The sequence below is a fragment of the Typha angustifolia genome, chromosome 4 (assembly GCF_048772165.1).
Source record: "Typha angustifolia cultivar Huaian chromosome 4, ASM4877216v1, whole genome shotgun sequence".
NCBI lineage: Eukaryota > Viridiplantae > Streptophyta > Magnoliopsida > Poales > Typhaceae > Typha > Typha angustifolia.
Window position 1 is genome coordinate 8,092,532 of NC_133242.1, and position 22,560 is coordinate 8,115,091.

Genomic DNA, 22,560 nt, shown 5'->3' on the forward strand with positions numbered 1-22,560 from the left:
GGCACCATCATTAGAAGGTTGTGTAGGAGAGATTCCCATCGAGTTGGGGGGAACCACATTGATATTATCTAGAGGCTTTCTGGCAAGGGCAAGATATGCCTCAGCCACCACAAGCAAGGGATCGCAAAGATGGGAAAGACCATTTCCAATTGGAAGAGAGGGATGGTCTAGATTAGGGAGCCGCTCAGGTGAAGGAACAAGGTCAGCAAAGATTGCCATATTTTTAGAGAATTAGACATCTAAGTTGGTCCAAATATACTTACAAGTCTCTCCTAGACAAAATCGTCATAAATGGTTTAAGGGTAAGTTTTAAATTATTCCTCTATAGTTATGCCTAAAATCAAACTACTCTTGAACTTTCATTTGTATCATTTTGCCCCTGTGATTTAGACTAATAAAACAGTTAAAGTTTTCATCCAAACTTAACAATGAAAGTATAAATTGCCATTAATAATCTCATTATTTGAATAAATATGAATCTTCTCCCCATATATTTAAGATAATAAAAAAATTAAATGTGAAGAATAAGATACTATAAGTCTAATGAAAAGAGAATAGCAATTCTAACATTTTAATATTCATTTTATCGTACGTTCTTGATTAAATTTGGATGAAAACATTAACAAATTTTATATTAATCTAAAGCACAAGCGGCAAAGTGTAGGAATAGTTTGATTCTAGAAAAAACGGTAGGGGGACAATATATAATTTATCCATGATTTAAAGTACCACATAGTGAGCACAAAGACAAATTTCAAAGATGAAGTCAAGATATGCATCTTCATATGCAATAGAAGAAATTAAAGAACAAAGAAACTAATTCAAGTGCACAGCTTAGACAATTCTTGACATATCTGCCTCAATCATAATACTTGTAGCACAACACCCTATCCTGTGTAGACGATGGTGAGGAACACGATAAGTGCGACATTGAACATGGATACCTCTTTCCATTTGCTGAGGAACACCGTAAGTGAGTTGAATGTGGATACCTCTTTCCATTTGCTGAGGAACACCGTAAGTGAAACGTTGAATATGTATACCTCTCGTTGCAAGAATGCCAGCCTTACATGAGTTGCAATCAAAACAATTTACCTTGATTGTTGTTCCATGTCTTGCAATCCATACCACTTGAAGTGATTCCCAGATTTTGAAGCAACCCAATTCGTAGCGTTTTTGTATACAAAGCCACAGTGTTAGAGGTTTGCAACAACGAGACTGCAATTTGAAATGTTTGAACTAAGGATTAGTATGTGTGGTTGCATAAAATTGACTTCATTCAATCATAGAAATATCAAAAAAATGTCGAGAGTATAATTTAAACTTCCACTATAGATTAACACAAAGTTCAACTGAAACAAACCTAGATGTGGATCTGAATTAAATAGATGGAGATTGTGTATTTCAATTAATAGAGAGAAATATGATCTCTTGTGTCAAACAAACGACATGCATTAGTGTTGCAATGGCAAATAACTATCAACACTCCTATTATATGGTTAATTTAAGGTATAATTAGATATTATAGTCATGCTGAAAGCTTTCTTTAATATTGCATCTAGGAAAAAAAAAATATTCATAATGCTTGTTTCTCAAGAAAAAAAAAAGAGAGAATTATATCATGATAATGCAATATTCTAATTGATATGAAAAGGCCCAAGTACCAATAGGCCGCACCACCTATTTCATTAAAACTTAATTAGTGGCAACCTTCCACCAAGATTAACCATAAGTACTAAACAACCAAAGCCATGTCGCAATATACAGACCAGAACACAAAAGGTCCCTACAAAACCTCGCAAAATCCAAACATTCAAGTACTAAGAAAGAATAACCTAGCTAAGCAACCACCAACTGCAAAAACTAAAACCACCACCATACATTTAACATCCATAGACTCCTAGACTCCTAGCACTGCAAACCACCATTACATCATAGAGATCACAACATCAGTAAGAATAAATAAAACCACAGCTAGCAGCATCTTCACTCTTCCTCCAGGTCCACCGCATTTTCCACCAATAATCCCTATGTCAATTGACATGCCCTCTTCACTGCTTCCTTTTCTTGGATCCCCACCCAGCATAGGAATAAAATTGTCACCTTATGAGTAATGCTTCATTGGATTTAGCACAGCTATTAAAGATTCTTTGTTCCTTTCCAACCAATCGTTCACATGTTTAATGTGAGTATTAATTCTCATAGCTCTTTTCATTCACCTCAGTAACATTTCCCTCTATCTACATCTCAAAAACAGATGATCCATTGACTCATCATGAGAGCAAAAAGCACAATTAGAACATCTAGTCCAACCTTTTTTTATCCAAATATCTCCGGTCAGCACTCTATTGTTACAAACTAACCAGATAAAGGCTCTAACTTTTAAAAGAATCTTTATTTGCCAAAGTTTGGACAAGCCTTTTGAGATCATGCCCCCATTGTTCAAGAATTTATACAAGAACTTCACAGTAAATATCCCATTTTTCTCAAACCTCCACTTTACTTTATCAGCACCTCCCCCATCCTGACTGCAATGATCTGTCATTAAATTGATTAACTGTTGCTCCTCAACAGATTTTCAGAGAGCATTCTCCTGTATTTCAAATTCCAACATCTTTGTCAGTCCACACATCATTAACGATCACATCCTCATCCCACACAATATGGAACAGCTGGGGAAACCTAACAGCCAGAGAACATTCCCCCACCTATATGTCTTTCCAAAATTTAATCATTTGACAATTGTGAGCCTCCCATTGCATTCCACCTTAAAAATTGCCCCATTTTGAAGATCCCCCCTCCAAAAGGGAGAAATTCTACCATAATTAGACAATTTAAAAGGATTAACACTAATTCTTTTATAGCACCTTTGCATAACCACATAAGCCCACATCTGATTGCAAACTGTTTGTCAAAAGATATAAAAAGACACAAGATTGTAACACAATAAACTCAATAGCCATCCTTCAAGTTGTAAGAGTAAAAATAAAGCAGCAAATCACTACCATAATCTAGTCCTTTAATTTCCTTCCGGATCCTACTTTATGCAATATATCATTTATGTGTACAACACACATATCTATAGTAGATAGTCACAGAGCCATTGTTCAAAGATAATCTACAAAAAAAATATTAAAACCGATGAAAGAATAAAGCAAAAAAGTAAAGGATAGAAGTACCCACCAAATGTTATGCTTGTTATGATATGAATAAGTTTAAGAATACCTAAATGGGTGAAAGATTTAGCTTGTAAAACTCATTAGCCTTAAGGCCCACATCTCCATCGAAACCCCCACACACCTTAGCATCGTTCATGCAACTATTGATCTCCTTCCATGTCTTCAAATCCCCTACTCTCTTCTGCAGCCAATTGAGTAAGCACCAAAACTATAGTCCTTATATCCCTTTCCGATATCACCTCACCAATGTCCTTATTTGTGATGACAAACGTCATTGCAGTGAAACAAAACATCCATCCACAAGAACGACACGCAATAGCACGAACCGAAGAAATCCAAAAGAGATGCAACCAAGAGAGACACCTAATATTATGACTGGCCATTGGAGGAACTTCTTGCATTCAGAGGCAGCATGGAACCTAAACCATTTCCTGATGCCGGTAACAGGGATGGAGAGAAGGAGAATAAGGTTTAGGGTGCCTAGGAGGCCAATACTGATTCTAACCATTCTTTCAGGCTATTTATCTGACTAAATATTCTTATGCTTATGGGAGCAAGATACTATAAAACATAGAAACAGAGGAGAATATGAACCCCTATCCCTATCTAACATGTTTCACTTTGATCAATAAGGAAAGAATGGTTGGAAAAGGAGGGACAAGAAGAGAATGGTACGATGGTTACATTCTTTTCCATAATAGGCCAAGTCCGTTAGAAGATATGTATTGTTGCGTCATTCTAATCCCTATTTATGAACTGGCAGTGGGAATAAAATCCAATGGTTAGATGTGTCCAACATTGTCCAAATAAGCGGGTGGAATAGCGTGGCAGTTAATGGGGATGTTCAATTATAATTAATAAAAGGGATTTTTATAAATCACACCCTACATTTTACCTATTTTGTGATTCGCACCCCGTCTTTGGGGATTTTATAACGCGACCCTTCCTTTTTATAGTAATATTCATTTAACACCCTGAGTTAACTTAACCTAACTATTATCAAACAGAACGATACCAGAAAGAGAATATTCTGTTATAATCTATTATATAATTTATAATATTCCTAAATTACCCTTGTACTCATCTCTAATTTTATTCATAACTTAAACCTTTATAATTTATTATCTCATAGCTCCCCAAACTATGAAGAACATCCCTAAATACCAAGCTGACCTCAAAGCTTCCAAACCCCAAGCAGTAGCTCCCCAAACACCAAGCCATTGGAGTTGAAGGAGCTTATAGTCAGAAGGTTGCAGCTTGGAATTAGAGCTTCCCAAAGCCTACATCACCAAAACATCAAGCAGTCGAAGGTCGAAGGAGGTTGCCTTCCGAAGTTGCCCAAACGACAAGAGCTTCTCCAAGCCTACATCACTCCTCCTAATTTGGGATTTTGGGGTTAGTTTCTGTAATCATTTTTGGATGAATGCCATTTTGGGGTTTTAGGGTTTAAAGACAACTCAACCCCATTTTGGGATTTTAGGGTTTAAAGATGATTCCTTAAGGGTATTTTAGTAATTTTTGAACTAGAGTCACATAAACCATATAACATGGTTAATGTCAGTTAGCTAAAGTAACGTTAGGGTGTTAAATGAATATTATAGGAAAAATGAGGGGTCGCGTTATAAAATCCCCAAAGACGGGGTGCGAATCATAAAATAGGTAAAATGTAGGGTGTGATTTGTAAAAATCCTTTAATAAAAACGAGATAAGTCAATCTTTATTCTACTTAGGAAATATTAAAAATAGAATGGCATGTAAATTTCCTTACCAAAATATAAAAAATAGGAAAATGTACCTGTGGAAAAATATATAGACTGGAATTTAGAAATATTCCATCCGAGGTTTCAAGTATTGGAATTAAGATCGGAATCGTCCGTCCAAAAAACCAATACATATCAATTATATCGATAGTATCAGCCATCCATATCGGTTTGTATTTTAAAGTAATTTTTTTAACATAGAAAAATTCTAATATTTTTTAAAATAATAATAAGATATAAATATAAATTATTCATATATAATTCTCAAAAATTAAAAATTAAATACTATTTTCTCAATTTTATCTCTTTTTCTACCATTCACACTCTCTCCTCATACAAATTAAAAAAAAATTCTTACTCTCTCCCTTACCATCTCTTATCAAATTCTCTCCCACTCTCTCCCACTCACTTTCCTTCTCTGCATTAACTTTCTCTCCCACTAACTTTCCTTCTCTCCATTAACTCTCTCCCACTACCTCTCCCTCTCCCTCACCGACTCCCATCTCTCTCTCTCTCTCTCTCTCTCTCTCTCTCCCCTTCTCCCTCACCGACTCCCTTCTCTCAATCTCTCTCTCCGATTCTCTCTCTCCCACTAACTCTCCCTCTCCCTCATCGACTGTTACGATCATGGTACGGGGCATCCGTAAAATATATCAAATCCAACTGTCGGATCTTGGGATATGATGGATGAGTGCTAGATGAAGGATTAGAGATGAATAGTGGAGATAGAATGGCTATAGATGGTAAATGGAATCTGATGGAAAGAGATAGGAAAGATATGGAAGAATAGTTAAGGAAATCTAGAAAAGAATTCAAAATAGATGAAGATTGAGATCTGATTTGGATCTTAATACAACCGTATCTTTCGGCCTGATTTACTAATGATCCGGCCGTTGGATACTTATCAGATTTGGATGAAAAATAGATCTCTGAGTCAGTCAGCTTTCCGAAAAGGGGTCGTGGGTTCTGGGGCAATATGTGGATTTTTAGATATCAAGGTTTTACCGAATACTGCGTTGAATCGGAATAGATCTGAAGGCAGATATTTCGAGATAAATTATGATCAATCTAACCGTCCAAAAGATCTAATATTTTGATAGGTTAATCCCCTAGGAGTCAAGGATCCAAAGCAATCCGAATCATTTTTATTGGATTAGTAGATCAAGAGTTATTGTGCAAATACAGACTGAAGGTGAGATGGTTGTGGGATGGACGTGAAAGGTGAAACCAAAAGATCAACAAATAGAGATCGTCAACAGATGGTGGAAGGCTATGGGCGTGGAGAAAAGCCTTAGGGCGTGGAGGTGAATGAGATGATGTGGGCTGGTTCGGAGTCGAATTAGAGAAGATGAGGGAGGAGGCTCTCAGAGTCGAGAGGGAACGACTAGTCGAATAGGGGAAAGAGAGACATAATCATGATAAGTCAAGTCCTAGACTGATAGAGGGGGGTGAAAGTTGGCTCAAGCTAGAAGTTTCGTAATAATTTATTCATGATCCTCCATAATTATCTTTCATCTAGCCAAACAACCACCATATCCCAAAATCCGATGGTTAGATTCAATACGTTTTACGGATGCCCTGTACCATGATCATAACAATGGTATCAGAGCATGTCTTCCTTGGACCAGATGCTGACCACAAAATGACCACATGGGAGAAACTGCTCAAAGAACTCAAGCGGACACACCTCCACCCGAGGTTGAAGCGCAACACGAGGAAGTGACTCCATCACCATCTATTGGAGCGCCAACAGTCCAGATCCCTAATCTCAACCATCTCATCCTCAACCTTATCCCAAGCACTACTAAGAATACCATGTACTTGAGGCGAATGAGCGAGAAGCAAAACCGTTTGTTGGAGCGACTCGAAAAGTTAAACCCAAAGAGCTTTACCCAACGAACAATCCCAAATCCTCAATGAGACACTACCGATATACCTCCAAGAAGTGACGGGTTGCTGCCCAACCCTGGGAAGCATCGTCCAAAGACCAGGAGGCATCAAAAATATCATGGCCCGAAGGTGATAGGGCTGAATCATCAACCGACACCACTTGGATGCCACCCAAGGGCTGAACCAGTAGAGACGGACGGACAACAACACGTCCACCGCAAGCCGCAGCATACCCGGCGGCGTAAAGGATCTAGAGGTCGAGGAGATGAAGACATGAAGGCAAAGACCCCACAGGTAGACAAAACCGAAGACCCCACAGGTAGACAAAACCATCAAGAAGGCTACCGTGTGCATCCTAATTAACACCGGGAGCACACACAACTTCTTGGATGAGTGTCTGGTTCAGAAGCTAGGCTTGGTAACCGACCCTATTATGGGATTCGATGTGGCCATTCGAGATGGAACAGAGCTCAAGGCGGAAGGTGTGTGCAGCGGAGTCCAATTGCGAGTGCAAGGCCACAAGTTCACATTGGATTTGTACCCTATTGCCTTGCAATGTGCGGACGTTGTTCTTAGAACTCAATAGCTGCAAAGTTTACCTGTAACATTTGACTTCAGAAAGCTTTGGCTCACGTTCAGAACCAATAGGTGAAGGGTGTGGCTAGAAGGCATTCGACCAGCTACCTATGCTAGTTTCTAGCTCCTATCCGGCTAGAAGGCATTCAATGTTACCTACATGTTGCAATAGGCCCCTATTGATGTAGAGACGAGTGGAACCTCAGGAATACCCCCCCCGGTGCAACATCAAAACATCTGTCCTTATCGATACTCTCATATTTTAGAAAGAAGCTATCCCAAATAAAGTGAGTGAGTGAGATGCTAGACCAAGGAGTCATCCAACCGATTAGAAGCTGATACTCTTCACCAGTTCTACTCATGCGGAAAAAGGACAGCACTTGGCGGTTTTACATGGACTATCGGGCATTCAACTCCAAAACCGTCAAAGACCGGGTACCCAATACCAGGCGATTGAAGAGCTGCTGAACGAGTTGGCGAGAGCGACACATTTTAGCAAGCTGAATTTGAGGGCTAGATACCATCAAATCCGAGTACACCCGGCGGATGTGCACAAGATAGCATTTCAGACTAACGATGGTCACTACAAGTTCGGAGTGATACCGTTTGGTCTCACAAATGCCCCAGCAACATTCCAGAGTCTTTATGAATGATGTCTTCCGCCGCTTGCTGCATTGATATGTTTTGATATTTTTTAATGACATACTTGTCTAGAGTCAAATGCGACAGGACCACTTGCAACATTTGCGCGAAGTGCTAATTTTATTAGAGAAAAATGGGCTAAAGGTGAATGACTCAAAATGCCTGTGGGGAGAGCCTCAAGTGGAGTATCTTGGACATATAATTTCAGCCAATGGACTAGCAGCAGACTTGGGAAAAATCTCTTGTATGGTGGCTTGGCCAATACCAAAGAATCTCCCTGGGCTGCACGGTTTTCTTGGTTTGACCAGCTACTACTGCAAGTTCGTGGCCAATTATGGGAGGATCACTGCACCACTTACAGTACTATTGAGGAAAAATGGATTCAATTGGACGAACAAAGCCACGGCAGCGTTTGAAGACTTGAAGGTGGCAATGATTTCAGCTCCCATTCTTACCCTACCAGATTTTAACAAACAATTCATTGTGGAGATGCGACGCGTCAGAAATGTTTATTGGGGCTGTGTTGATGCAGGAGGGAAGGCCCATTGCCTTCCTAAGCAAGGCTTTGACAGGGATATCTCAACAATTATCAACTTATGAAAGGAAAATGATGGCGATCTTGCATACGATTACGAAATGGCGACCTTATTTGATCGATCGGCATTTTGTGATTAGAACTAATCAACGAAGCTTGCCATATTTCTTTGAACAACGATTACACACTAGGGCTGTCAAAAAAGCTCGCTGGCTCGCGAGGCTCATGAGCTCGGCTCAAGCTCTAAATAAGCCGGGCTGAGCTGAATATTTTAACTCGAAAAATTAATCGAGCTGAGCCAAGCTTGAAGCAACTCGCTTAGGCTCAGCTCGAATTAGCTCGAAATGTATATTATTACATTTAGTCTAACTTATTTATCTAACATTACCCAACACAATTGGTAAGAATAGTTTTATTCTCACCTATGACTCGGGTTTGATTCATAGTTTGTAAATTTTTCCAAGGTAGTGTATTAAATTTTTAAGAAGTTCACTTTAGTCCCATGTCGGAAGTGACAAAAACTGAAATGGCTTTTACATATTGTCTCTTACACATTAAAATATATTCTCCCCAAATAAAATAATATCAATATTTTGAAAACGAGCCACTTGAGACGAGCCGAGCCAGTCCGATACTAGTATGAGCCAAGCCAAGCCTCTATTAACCAGTTCATCTCAAGCTCGAGCCGAGCTAGAGAATTATCCATTTCGAGCCGAACCAAGCGAAGCCCAACTCGCTCGAACTCGGCTCGTTTACACCCCTAGTACACACCCCAGCACAACAGAGGTGGGTAACCAAGTTGCTCGGATACGATTACAAGATCACCTAAAGAAGGGAAGCAAAAATCGGGCAGCCGACGCACTATCGTGCCATCTAGCCGTCGCGAAGTTTGCGACATTTTCTGCTCTTATTTTTCCCTTCTCGAAGGATCTGAAGAGGGCTAATGCTATTGACCCAAAGGTATGTCGACTGCTGCAAGAGGTGGCAGCAGATTTGTCACAGTATTGAGAGCTTGATGCATGCAACGGTTTATTGGTGGAGCACGAGCGGATACAAGTACTGACAGACTCAACACTTTGGGCTCGCTTGAACACTTCCATGGTACTCCAACAACGGGTCATGAAGGTGTTTTGAGGACATATAAGAGGATGTCTCATAGCTGTACTTGGCCAGGGATGAAGGTAGATGTGACAAAGTTTGTGAAGGAATGCGAAATCTACCAACAAGTGAAGGCTAAAACATTGAAATCATTAAGCTTGCTGCAACCATAGCCGATTCTCGAGCAAGTTTGAGAGAATGTTTCTATGGATTTCATAGAGGGCTTGCATGAGACAAAAGGATATTCAGTGATCTTAGTGGTGGTGGACTGGCTAATCAAAGGAGCAGACTTTTTAGCCTTGAAGCATCCATTTTCGGCAAAAACTATTGCTGAAATCTTTGTTCACAACGTCGCCAAACTCCATGGTATGCCACGGTCCATTGTTTCAGATCGAGATCATGTATTTACCAGCAACTTTTGGATGCATTATTTCAAATTGCAAGTACTCGGTTGAACCTCAGTTTGGCCTACCACCAATAGATGGCCAAACCGAAGTTGTCAACCGAGATATCAAGCAATACTTTCGCTGTTTTGTTAGGGATCGACGAAGACTTGGCTGAGTTACTTACCATGAGCGAAATGGTCTTATAACACCGCATATCACATTAGCACAGAAATGACCCCACTTGAGGCAGTGTATAGGAGAGCACCACCAGTTTGCAAACTTATGATCGACTAACACCGACGGACCGCACAAAGTTGGATCTTGATTTGATGGGCCAAAATAACTTGCTGAGGCGACTTAGGGACCACTTTGCAGCAGCTCAAAGACTAATGAAGCAGGTGTAAGACAAGGGCCACAAAAGAAAAAGTTTGCAGTGGGAGATTTGGTCTATGTGAAGACACAACCGTACTGGCAAACGACGTTACGATGCTACAAAATCAGACGTTGGCACACAAATATTTTGGACCATTTTGCACTGAGCGAGTCAGACCAGTGGCTTATCAACTCGACTTGCCAACCAAGACTCGAGTACATCTGGTCTTCCGCGTGTCAATTCTCAAAGCTAGAATCAAACCAGATCTAGTTGTGGGAACCGAGCTACCCAAGCCCTTGGAGGAGATTCAGGATGTAGTCGAACCCGTGAGAGTCTTGGCTAAAATGAGGCGTCGACATGGAGCTAGACTCTAGACGGAGGTGTTGATCAAGTAATTAGGGGTGATTGACTGACGAGGCTATATGGGAGCTCGAAACGAAGATCTTAGAACGTTTCCCTCACTTCACACCTTGAGGACAAGATGGGGGAAGCGTGGTGGACTGTTAGGATTCGACTTGTGATTCTATTTTTTATGTAATTTCTAGTTTTCATTAGTAAATAAAGTTTCTGATAGGTGCGTTTGAACGTCAAGAAAAGGCATTAGAATGAGGCCATTCGAATGTATGAGTGCGTTTACAAAGATAGAGATCACTCTAAATGCGAGATTTTTAGGTTGTTTTTGCTGGGTTAGCCACCAATACATAATGTGGACGGCAGCCTCATTAGGGTTTATGAATGAAATTATCAAATTATCTTTCTTCTCCTCTCTAGACTAAAAACTTCTCCCTCCTCCTTCAAGCCCTAGTCGTGCACCATCAACGTCGGTTACCCCTAGCCTCCTTCGTTCATCAGACCCTCCCTCCTTCTTGAGACATCGACTCACTTCTCCCTCCTCTTCCTTCACCCTACAGCCTCGGGCAACCCCTATTATTATCCACATTCATTACATCTCTACCATTACTGTCACTTATCGTCACCAACTCTTCCATTGCGATTCCATCAGATTTTACCCCTAGCAATGATCCGAATCTGCGAAAAACGTAAATACCAAAAACATAAGTCAAGAAAATACGAATCGAACCCAACTGGTTTCGTAACTTTCTAACGACGATACAATATTTGACAAATATTCTCCATGGATTGCGCAGTCTGTCTTCCTACAACCATGGTTGATCCGAGATGAGTTTGGTCCATATCATCGACTCTCTTCTCTCTCGGTCTCTTCCTATCCGATTCTTGTTAAATTTATAATTGTAATATTTGTTATGCCCAAATTATTAAATGTTAATATTTTATTTTAACTAATTAATGTATTTTAGTTATATGTAGACCTTTGATCAATTGAATCTCATTTAATCACTAAAAATGGTCAAATTTGGGCTCAAACTAGAATTAGGCTTAGCCACTACTAACCAACTGAATCTACCTCTCATCTTTCAAGCCATGCTTAAATCAAACCATGATTCACTAATCACTATCTTCCTTACCTAAATCAGAATGAGTTAAAATTCCTTTCTTTTTTATCAAGCAATAAATTTTCAGCATTCAAATCTCTATCAAGTTACAGAATTTTAGCAAGGAATCTTCACCTAATACAGTAGATTTTCAGCTCCAATTTAGGCAAAATTTCAGTAATAATTGCAACAGTAAATAAATTTCAAAGTCCTATTTGAGCAGCAATTCCAGCCAAGCAAATTACCCACCTAATGTGGCAGATTTCTAACATATTTCATGCAAATTTTCATCAGATTTCATACACATATTTAGCAAATTTCAAACACAATCACAGCAGATTTCCAGCCGATTTGGAGCAGATTTTCATGCTCCAATAAGTCTATAAATAAAGGGGTTGAGAGCTAGAGAAAAATATCTTTTCTTGTGTATTTTCTATTAAATTTTTCTTTTGAGGAGTTGTAGTTTAAAATTTAGCATTCAAACTTGCAATTGTTTCAATTCAATTGGCAACAATAGAGCACATTCGAAGAAATTTTAATCTTTGTAAGTCAGGAAAGTTCATATTCTGATCTTCTTTTAGCGTAATTTCTTGTTTTTGAATTTGGATTTTGTTTTTGAAAGAAGTATTCTATAACTCTCTAGTGCTAAATCTCATGTTTATTTTAATTCAAGTTGTGTTATTAACTACTAAAATAAATTTCTAATTTTCTTAACGTTGAGGATGAAGCTTGTTGAGAACATATTTCTTTTATTCTAAATCTTTTATGTGTTCTTAATTGCTAAATAGGTTCTTCTTTCTTCTATTTTAAATTTGTTGTTTAGAATTTAGATATTAATTATTTTTCTTAAAAAGGATACATCTAATGATTTAAAATTCTTACTCCATATTTTCTAAAAATGAAGGAAGAACGTAATTTTTATGAAAATTGAATTGTTCATTCAAAGATAATCTTCCGATCCACTGGTGATTGATTTCTTGGTGAATTGTAGAAAAAGAAGAGATTTATATTATCTAATAGAAATGTGTTATCTACAAGTGGATTCCAAGACCTTATTTTTCACATTTAATTAAAATAAATTTGCAACAAGGTTTTCCTTCTCCATAAATCTCCTAAACCCATTTTTCAACTAGGTTAAAATTATTTTTAAGATTTTCAAACACTTCAAGTTTTCAAACAAGTCCTCGTGGGATCGATACCTTGTTTGCCGATCTACTCCATAAATTCGTGCACTTGCGAGTGTTACTTAATTTGTCACAACAATTCTTCTCTAGTGATGGTTCTCCGATAAGGTATTTTCTCTTTTTCTCTCTCACTCCCTCTGACGAGCTCTCTTTATCTCTCTTTCTCTTTTTTTATATTACTCTTCTGCCTCCCTTTCTCCTCTTTTGCCTCCCGATTTTGGTTGGTTTCGGCCAATACAGCCAATCCCGACTTGAAACAGATCGAGTATCGACTGTAGGCTGAAACCAATAATTAGACTTATTTACGCCTTGGATTGAGATCCATTTACTTCAAACCATGATTCCATATACATTGTTACAGGGGTAAAGATGAGGTATGATTCTTATCCAAAAAAAAAAAAAGATGAGGTGTGATTATGAGGTATACATCCTATTGAAGCTTCTCTATCCGTGATTGAATTTTGATTTGTATTCCCTTCTTGAATTTAAATCAGTTTGAATAAGATATAAATTTAAATGTTTAATCTAAATCTAAGTTCTTGTTCTCAAAAATCTAACATATCATAAATAATTATTTAATTAGGATTGAGCTATAGCAATTTATCTGAATCCCAGATTTACTGTTCCCATACATTTTCTCAATATGTATATCTTTGAGTATATTATATGCATGCACAGCACAAATATGGATGTATTCAAGCATCTAGAGTTATGGAGCTATAACACTAATTACATGTATGCACATCAACAGCAATAAATCAGTAAGAATGCAAAAACCATGAATGCCAAACTCCATATTTTGCCCAATTTGCTTGTCACATATATTTTAGCACATGGAACTGCTATTTTGAAATTCAATTTATCCAATCAAAATTAGAAATAAGATATTGCATGGTAGTTAAAATCAATACCTGAGATCTCCAAACTAGCGAAAACGCTGATACAGCATCCGAAGATCCCTGCAGTGAATGCATGTCCATGGAATCAATGGAGGGTCTAGACAGTAGGAATGTACCCACTGCGACTGGCAGATGTGGCAGCTCACAAGAAGATCCTCGGGTTCACGATTGTGACATTTATAACAAACAAAATCTGAAGACTGCAGCAATTTCCACAAAATGAAACATTGATAAGATCCATAACTTTTAGTTCCTAATATAGATTCTTGACAAAAATTAAGCGATTATAAATGAAAGATGAGTCAAATAGGTATAAAACAGGAGATTACGCAGGTCTGGAAATAGTCATTTTCTTTATCAATGAGCATGAAGACATCCATGTTCGAAGATCCACAAGGGATGGTCTGTGAATAGATCTTCTGATCCATAGAATCAGCCTCCACCATACAGATCTTAGTGAAACTGGCTTTGCAAAGAGGGCATGTTGAAACCATACTTCTAGAGGCCTGAAATGTTCATCACTTATTAGGCAACACAGTTCCAAACTCACGGCATTATACACAATACGGTTATAAGATTAAACCTCTAAGAAGAATAGTTGATTATGTCACATATTGAAACTTGTTCTCTATCAAGTGAATTTTCAGAATAACTGGTTTTAGCAGTTACAGGAAACCTGATATTAGCTAAGTATCTTTAAATAATTCTAAAGCTGACTAAAAATATTGACTAGACAAGACAAGTTTTTCCCAATGTTTGTAGGACATGATTGCAGAGAGCAGTCTGGCTTACACAGAAGAATACAGTTTCAATGTCATGCAGCTCATGTTTATGCCACTTAAGTTCTAAATCAAAGTGAAATATTCTTGCCAAAGTTAAAAAGAAGAGAGAGAAGGTCGAACAAATGATTATCTTTTCTGGATCAATGATGCATATGCTTTATACTACCAATAAAGTAGGATGATATCTTACATACCAAGGAGTCTGCCCATCCTTGGATACATGAATAACAGAATCGATGGCCACAGGGTAAGACACCTCTTGTTGAAGAGAAATCTGTCCAGCATATTACACAAGATAGCTCTGCTTGTCTTTGCACACTAGTTGATTCATTTATGGCATCCCCTACTTTACTTTTCCTGTCATGATCTATTACAAGGTCACAAGAACTACTTTCCTTGATTCTATGTTCATTATGCTCATTCCATGGGGCTATTTCGTCTGCAGATGCATTATGTCTCAAGATCCATGAGCTCTCTGAATTATCTGATACAAGGTTGTTTTGCAGCTCTTCTTTCTCCCCATCTTGTTCATGTCTTAGTACCCTACTTGAATGACGATCAAAAGTATTCCTTAAAGCTGTTTCTTGAGACAACGAGTCAGTCACATAACTCACATTTCTCAAGCTATATACATCAACGGACTCTAAATGTGTACTCTCAAGTTGGTCAAAACTTTCCGTTTGGCAACACTTGTTACTGTTTGTCTTCTTCACAAGGTGACGAACTCTTTTATTCGGTTCACCATTAATATCATTTTGGACATCACACATGCTTCTTTTCTGTCTTGGCAAGTGTAAAGATGAATTGTAGCTAGGTTTTCCAGGCCTTTCACATGACTGTGAGATCATATAACCAGAGAACACAATTAGATTCTCGAGAGAGGAATGAATCATAAGGAGAAAATCATTTTACAATGCTCCAATCATAATGAATAGTCAATCTTACCATTTTTAGTATATGGGAATCAGACCAACTCGAATATCCAATGTCAGAGCTCCGTGCCTCAAGCTTCTCAGCTTTACTACAGCCAGAAGCATTGGAGTAAGCTGATGTCACATTATGTTCTATAGTAATGGTGCATTTTTTCTTGCCATGGGCATCCGAAATAACAGGCATCTCCCACAAAATTGGTCCTGCTTCTTGCCCGCTGTGGACCAAGAAGGAATAGAGATAGAAAAGGTAAAGAACATTTTGTGGAGAACATATTATATAGGTTTGTATATACATATGTAAAGAAATGGACATACACAAACAAACAAAAAAATTTGTCATGGTATTTATCTAGCAAAGTTGCCATGGTCCATCCAATTTTTGCCTTAAATACTAATCACCGACAAGTTCACATGGTAACATATGAACCAATAAACCTTCTTGGCTTACAAACTATTCTTTATATGAAAAAACATGAAGATTCTATAAGAAGAGTTGCACCATTGCAGTATATAACAGAAATAAACTTAATACTAAGTAAAACATTATATTAGAGATCTGTTAGAAAGATAATGAAGTGTTGATTCACGACCATTCATCCTCTCTGACCTATATTCAGAAAATTGCTTAAGGTCTTCTCTATAACTAAACAAATAGTTTACTCCCTCAAATGTGTCAGGTTGGCTTTAGGTTCTCCGTAACATTCAGTCAGGAATTAAAGACTAAGACTAAATGGAACCTATTCGTCACAATCTCTGTGAAAAATATCACAAATTCAGAACAAGCCATTAACTTTGATATATATATCAATGAATGAACAAAATGTATCAATTTAAGTCCCAACAAAGTTACCTCTGCATGGTATAAGGGCCCTCTGGAAGGCGTTTTCCTTTCTTCAGGCAATCCTCAAACCAGCGGTGGCTGATTACATGTGCTCCAATACTCCTTGCTAAGTTATGTTTCTTTCCTTCAAATTTCCAACACACCTATCCAGACCACAAAAAAGAAATATTTCATGATGCGTTCTAGTATATGGGTTCACAACAAAACGTTGATACCAGTAAAAGAACCTCATCTAAACCCAACTTCAAGGATATCAGTCAATTATACCAGATGCGTTGTGGATTTGGACAGAGCCCCGACATAACTAGCACCAGTTTGAGCTATAAGCTTGATGAGTTTAAACCTCTCTGTACCATGATAACCACTTACTGTGGCAATCACAGATTCCATTCCATGAATAGGACGAATACCATCACCTGAAAAAGTAAAATAACAAAAGACACCACCTTTACCAAGAGTTTCACTCAAAAAGAGCAATAACGCACCACATTACACCAATCAGTTATCTTTTCAAAAATTAAAATACGTACAGTATGACAAATAATAGAAATTAAGCAATCATAACAAAGAGTAGAAGTTAAGCATTCATAACCTCGAAAGTAGGCAAAACTTGTGAAGCTAGATGATAAAACGAGGTCAAATAGGAGAAAATGAAAAGAATCTTGCAAGATCTAAACACATAGATGGCAATCAGGTTGTCGGCATGTAGTCTAGCAAATTAAGAAGTAGAGAAAATAAGATTGGGCAAGAAACCTTCGGATCGGTTAGGGAAACCCTCAGCTCCGAACTCCTCGGATTCCATGGTGCCACCTTCGAGCTTCTCCTACGAAGGTTAGGGTTTTTGCCGGCAACGATAAGAAGTTTCTCGAGCGGGAAGAAGAGGAAACGGCACGAGGGTGCGAACTCCGCAAATCTTGCAAATTCTCAATGTCGCTGTATGATATATTGTTCATATTTCCTCAGGATATTTGTTCAGGCGGTTATAGTTGCCCATCTCTCCTATGTTCGCATAGGAGCATTTGAGGTAAAAGAGAAACATTATTATTAAGTTTTAAAATAGTAAAAATAAGTATTTATGCAAATCTCTCTTTTTTTTTAAACTCAATTTATGCACATCTCTTATATAAATTATATATAATTTTATTATAAAAAAATATGAATTTAATATAAAAAATAAATTTATTCAGTTTCAAGAATCCAATCTTGTAATTACTAAAAATGAAAGAACTTTTTCTATAAATAGCTACTTATATTGTGGTAACATTGTTTCATCATTACTCTTTTTTTTGGGGGGGACTTGACATGTGTAAAAGAATATTTTCTAAATATGTTCTTATTCGCTCTCTGAAAAGAATATTTTCTAAAAAATATTTCAAAATGAATTTTATATTAATCCGCCTTAACGTTCTAATAAAAAGAAAAACTTTATTGCATATTATACTACTTAGATCTAAAAAGAATTTAATTGCTTCAGTAGTATTATACTACATCAAAAGTAGAGAAGTTTTAAGAAGTGAGTAAGAATTTAATTGTTTCAAATGTTATTGCTAACTAGTTTAATAAGAATCGATTTGGAGTCCATCCAAATCATAGGCAGTTTTGTATAGTTTTGAGAGAATACTCGTTAAATATTTTCTTGATGTCTAAAAATTCCAAAACTAGCTAAAATAGTTTTATAAATTTCATATCTACGTCTTTGATATTTAGACCTTTGTCAAATTCAGATGATATTTAGGATTAATATGGACTTAAAGCTAATGGCGGAGTTGGTGGCTTGTGTGCTCGACTTGTAGATAGTGATAGTGATAGTGATGGCATGGATGGTTGATGATGGTTGTGGTAATTAGGTAGATTGATACTTTTAAGGAGAAGAAGGGGAAGAAGTAAGCTACTATAGGACTCGGAGGATCAGCGGACAAAAGAGATTAGAAATAAGAGAAGACTATATAGAGTGGGTGAAAGGGAGAAGGGAGGAGTTGTAGCCATCAACTAAGATGAAAGGGAAGGGTTTAAGCCAAATATTTTATAGTAAATATATCAAAAGAGATTATTTGATAAACAAAACTAATAAACTTAGCTAAATTAGTTTTCCTTGTTCTTCTCAGATTAGTTCTTCGTTCTGCTATAGATAAAGTTTGAATCTTAAAAAACTTGAAATATGAAAGTTTTAGATCATGATATTACTTATTTTATCTAATTAGTTTCATAATATTTAGACATTTAATAATATCTGATCGGTTATAGAACGATTCCTTTAAGATCTGAATTTATTATGGGAAGTAGTTCACACAATCAGGAGAAAATATTCACTTAATATTCTCCTGTAGTCAAAAAATTATGAAACTAAGTAGAATCAATCTGTAACTCCCTAATCTACATTTTTTATATTTATGCCCTTTATAGATTCAAACTGCAAGTGGGACTAAAACACCATATAATGCAGATGATGGTGGTGGTGACAAGTGGAGTGGATGTTAGGGTTATGGATGATAATGAAGATGAGGGTGGATGGATGATGTTGTTTAAGGGATAAAGATGAAAGGAAGAAGTAGTTGAGATCCCAAAGAAGAGGAAGAACTTGACAAAGGAAGGTGATTAGAAATTAGGAGAGATATTGCTAATGGTAGAGGTGATAGGTTGGTGAAAAAGGAGAAGGAAGATTAGGGTAAAGAGAAGATAGAGAGACAAGAAACCAATATTCCAATAGCATAATGATTTTGACTGCCATCCACACCTTTATAGAGGCTAGCCAACAAACCAAAATAATAATTATTAACTCTAATTCTAGTAAACTCCCGTTGATCGCGTTCGAATGCGCCTGATCACGTTCAAATGCACAAAAGGCGTTCTTTGTTTTTGCTAACCTAATGTAGGCGTTTGAATGCGACCTATAAAAAATTTATTTTAATGAAAATAAATAACTAATGCAATAAGAAAATACTCTAACAAGGTGTATCAGCTCACTATGCTTCCCCCACCTTGTCCTCAAGGTGTAAAGTCGGAGAAACTCTCCAAGATATCCGTCTCCAACTCCCATGTCGCCTCATCGAATGACTTGCCAAGCCACTCGACTAGAACCTCCATCTTTAATCTGGTACCATGACGTCGTCGGCGCTTAGCAAGTACACGAATTGGCTCTATGATCTCTGTCTGCTTTAATGGCTCTGGTAGAACTAATCCAACGACCTGATAATCACCAATCTGCTCCCTCAATAATGAAATATGGAAGACAGGATGCACTCTCAACCCCTCCGATAGCTCCAAATGATATACAATTGGACAAATACGCTGTAACACCTGAAACAGACTAAAGTAGCGATGTGCTAACTTCTGGTTTTGCATCAGACGCATGGCCACCTATCAATATGGTTGCACCCTCACGAACACCCAACTGTCGATGTTGAACTCCTACTCCCTATGGCTGTGATCATAAACTTGCTTCATGCGGTTTTGAACAAGTTTAAGATAGGCACTCAACCTCCTCAATGTGGCATCTCTATCAATCAAAGCTAAGTCCACCTTCGTCCGATCTATAGATGCCACTAGATTATAGGCGTGTAATATCGGTGCCGTGCGTCCATACACAACCTCAAATAGAGTCATGTCAATACTATTATGGTAGGCGGTGTTATAAGACCACTCCGCCCACGGTAAGAACTCCAACCATCATCTCGGCATCTTTCCAACAAAGCACCGCAAGTACTACTTAATGCCTCGATTAACCACCTCAGTTTGGTCGTCTGTCTATGGATGGTAGGCTGAACTGAAATTCAATCGAGTCACTTGTAATCTGGAAAACTCCATCCAAAAGTTGCTCATAAATACACAATCACGACACGAGACAATCGTGTGTAGCATGTTATGCAACCGCACAATATTTCTAACAAAAATTCCAACCACTAACTTGGCTGAAAATAGATGTGACAATGCAGAAAAGTGTGCATAACTGCTCAACCTGTCAACCACCACAAAAATAATGGAATAACCACGTACCAGTAGAAGACTCTCTATGAAATCTATAGAAATATTGTTACGATCTGACCATATGGGGTTAAGTCGAGTCAAGTCGAGTCGAGTCAAATTAGTTACATAGCTTTATTTTTCTATTTTGAATTTCAAATAAATCGGATAATCAACATGTGGATTCGATCCATTAGGGATTTTACTCCTATAAATAGGGATGAATATGAGTTGATAATGATCATGGAGAGAAATCTGAGTTTAACCAGTTATTATTTTCGTCCTTATCTTTTTTACATTAACCGTTGGATTGTCTTTATCTTCATAGCAGTAGATCTTAATCGTAGATCCCTGTCAAGCGTTCAAACCCTAGCCACATCCTACCTCCAGCAGCCACCCTACTACACGGCCATCCACCACCACCCTTGGCCGTCCACCACTCTTCAACGACCGCCACAACATCAAAAATTACCGTTCTACCCTCCCTGACCTATCTTCACTATTTTATTTTTATCTTTTCATCCTGACCTCCGATTTAGGTAAAACCAAAGCCATTAGAACCCTAACTTATGAGGCTAACTCCACCTAAATTTTTATAATCATCCTAGGGATGGATTGTTCCAGATCTGATCCGTAATAAATATCTTTTCAAACATGGTTCGGTAATGGTAGAGGCTGCAGTAATCCGGTCGATTTCAATGTGGTTACCATAGCCCTTTGAGAGATTTCGCAAACACGGACAAAACTCCTCACATCTCGTCTCAATCCTGGCCACATGCAACTCTAAGATATCCTCCTATAAGCCCTCAAGACACCCTCATGACCAGCTTCTGGAGTTTGGTGGAAGTGCTCCAATAATTTTTATCACAATCCATCATTTGCGAGCACCCAAATGCATCTGTAGTCCAGTAGCAAACTACCTCGATTCTCCAATTCTAGATGGCACTTTAGATCATCCAATATTTTCTGTAACAATCTCAAAACTTCTAGGTCAAATATATATGCATACCTCAACTTGTCAAGGAAAGAAAAAGTATGAGAAAAATAGGGTGCAAGCTCGGCGATATCGGGTTGCGTGATACTGCATCCGTCGCTCTATTTTTCGTTCCTTTCTTGTATTGAATTTTATAATCATACCCTAGCAATTTTGTGACCCATCTTTATTGTGACAGAGTGTGAATACGCTGTCCCATAAAGTATAGAAGACTCATTTGATCAGTTTAGATAATGAATCACTCATCGATCAAATACGGCCTCCACTTTATCACCGTATGCGGAATTGCTAACATCTCTCTCGTAGGTCGATAATTGCTAAGATTTTTGTGATAAGGCCTTGCTAAGAAAGACTATGGGGACATTCTCCTTGTATTAGTACAACTCATATGCCAACTCCCGATGCATCACATTCCATAACGAACCCTTTGGTGAAGTTCGATAGAGCTAGAACGGCACCGTTGTCATTGCTGTTTTCAGTTTTCCAAAGGCTGTAGTGGCTTCATCTGTCCATCTAAAATAGTTCTTCCTCAACAAAAAAAATGAGAGGAGCAGCGATCTTGCCATACCCGATGATAAAGCGGCGATAATATCCAGTCAGCCCTAAGAATCCTCGCAATCCTATGGTGATAGTAAGGATCAGCCAAGCGGTCATACATGCTACCTTTTAAGGATCCGCTGCCACTCCTTCCACTGAGATGATGTGGCCTAAATACTCAACTTGTGGTACTCCCCATAGGCACTTGGACTACTTAATCTTCAGCTGGTTTTGCTTCAACAAATTCAGCACATCCTCCAAATGCCGTCAATTCTTCTTTTCAGTCCTTCTATACACTAAAATATCGTCAAAAAATACTAAGACATACTTTTGTATAGAAGCCGAAAAATATCATTCATGAGGCCTTGAAAAGTAGCTGGAGCATTGGTGAGACCAAAGAGCATCTGATGCAAACTAGGTCAGATCGGATCATATCAAAGGGAGTTAGGCTCAATGGATTGAGTCTAATTATCTTATTTAGTTATTTGGTTTAATTTTTTAGAATGTTAGGATTTTATTTAATTAGCTAAATCCAGCT

The 22,560-nt window shown here is 37.9% G+C and overlaps 1 protein-coding gene across 2 annotated transcripts; it reads right to left on the reverse strand.

Annotated features, from left to right (window-relative positions):
- Nucleotides 1–738: 738 nt before the first annotated feature.
- LOC140759628 (uncharacterized) lies at nucleotides 739–17,515 on the reverse strand. 2 transcript variants are annotated; one of them, XR_012104252.1, is made up of 9 exons: nucleotides 17,285–17,515; nucleotides 16,799–16,947; nucleotides 16,541–16,674; nucleotides 15,704–15,905; nucleotides 14,953–15,594; nucleotides 14,306–14,482; nucleotides 13,989–14,176; nucleotides 1,096–1,218; nucleotides 739–1,005 (listed from the first exon to the last, which is right to left on the reverse strand). XR_012104252.1 is itself a non-coding variant. In XM_073096239.1 (8 exons), exons 1-7 carry the CDS (start codon nucleotides 17,331–17,333, stop codon nucleotides 14,003–14,005), a joined length of 1,527 nt encoding a protein of 508 aa, XP_072952340.1. In that variant the 5' UTR covers nucleotides 17,334–17,515; the 3' UTR covers nucleotides 739–1,218; nucleotides 13,989–14,002. The 2 variants fall into 2 exon arrangements, 1 of the variants encoding a protein (XP_072952340.1); XM_073096239.1 differs by having other exon boundaries at nucleotides 739–1,218.
- Nucleotides 17,516–22,560: the final 5,045 nt, after the last annotated feature.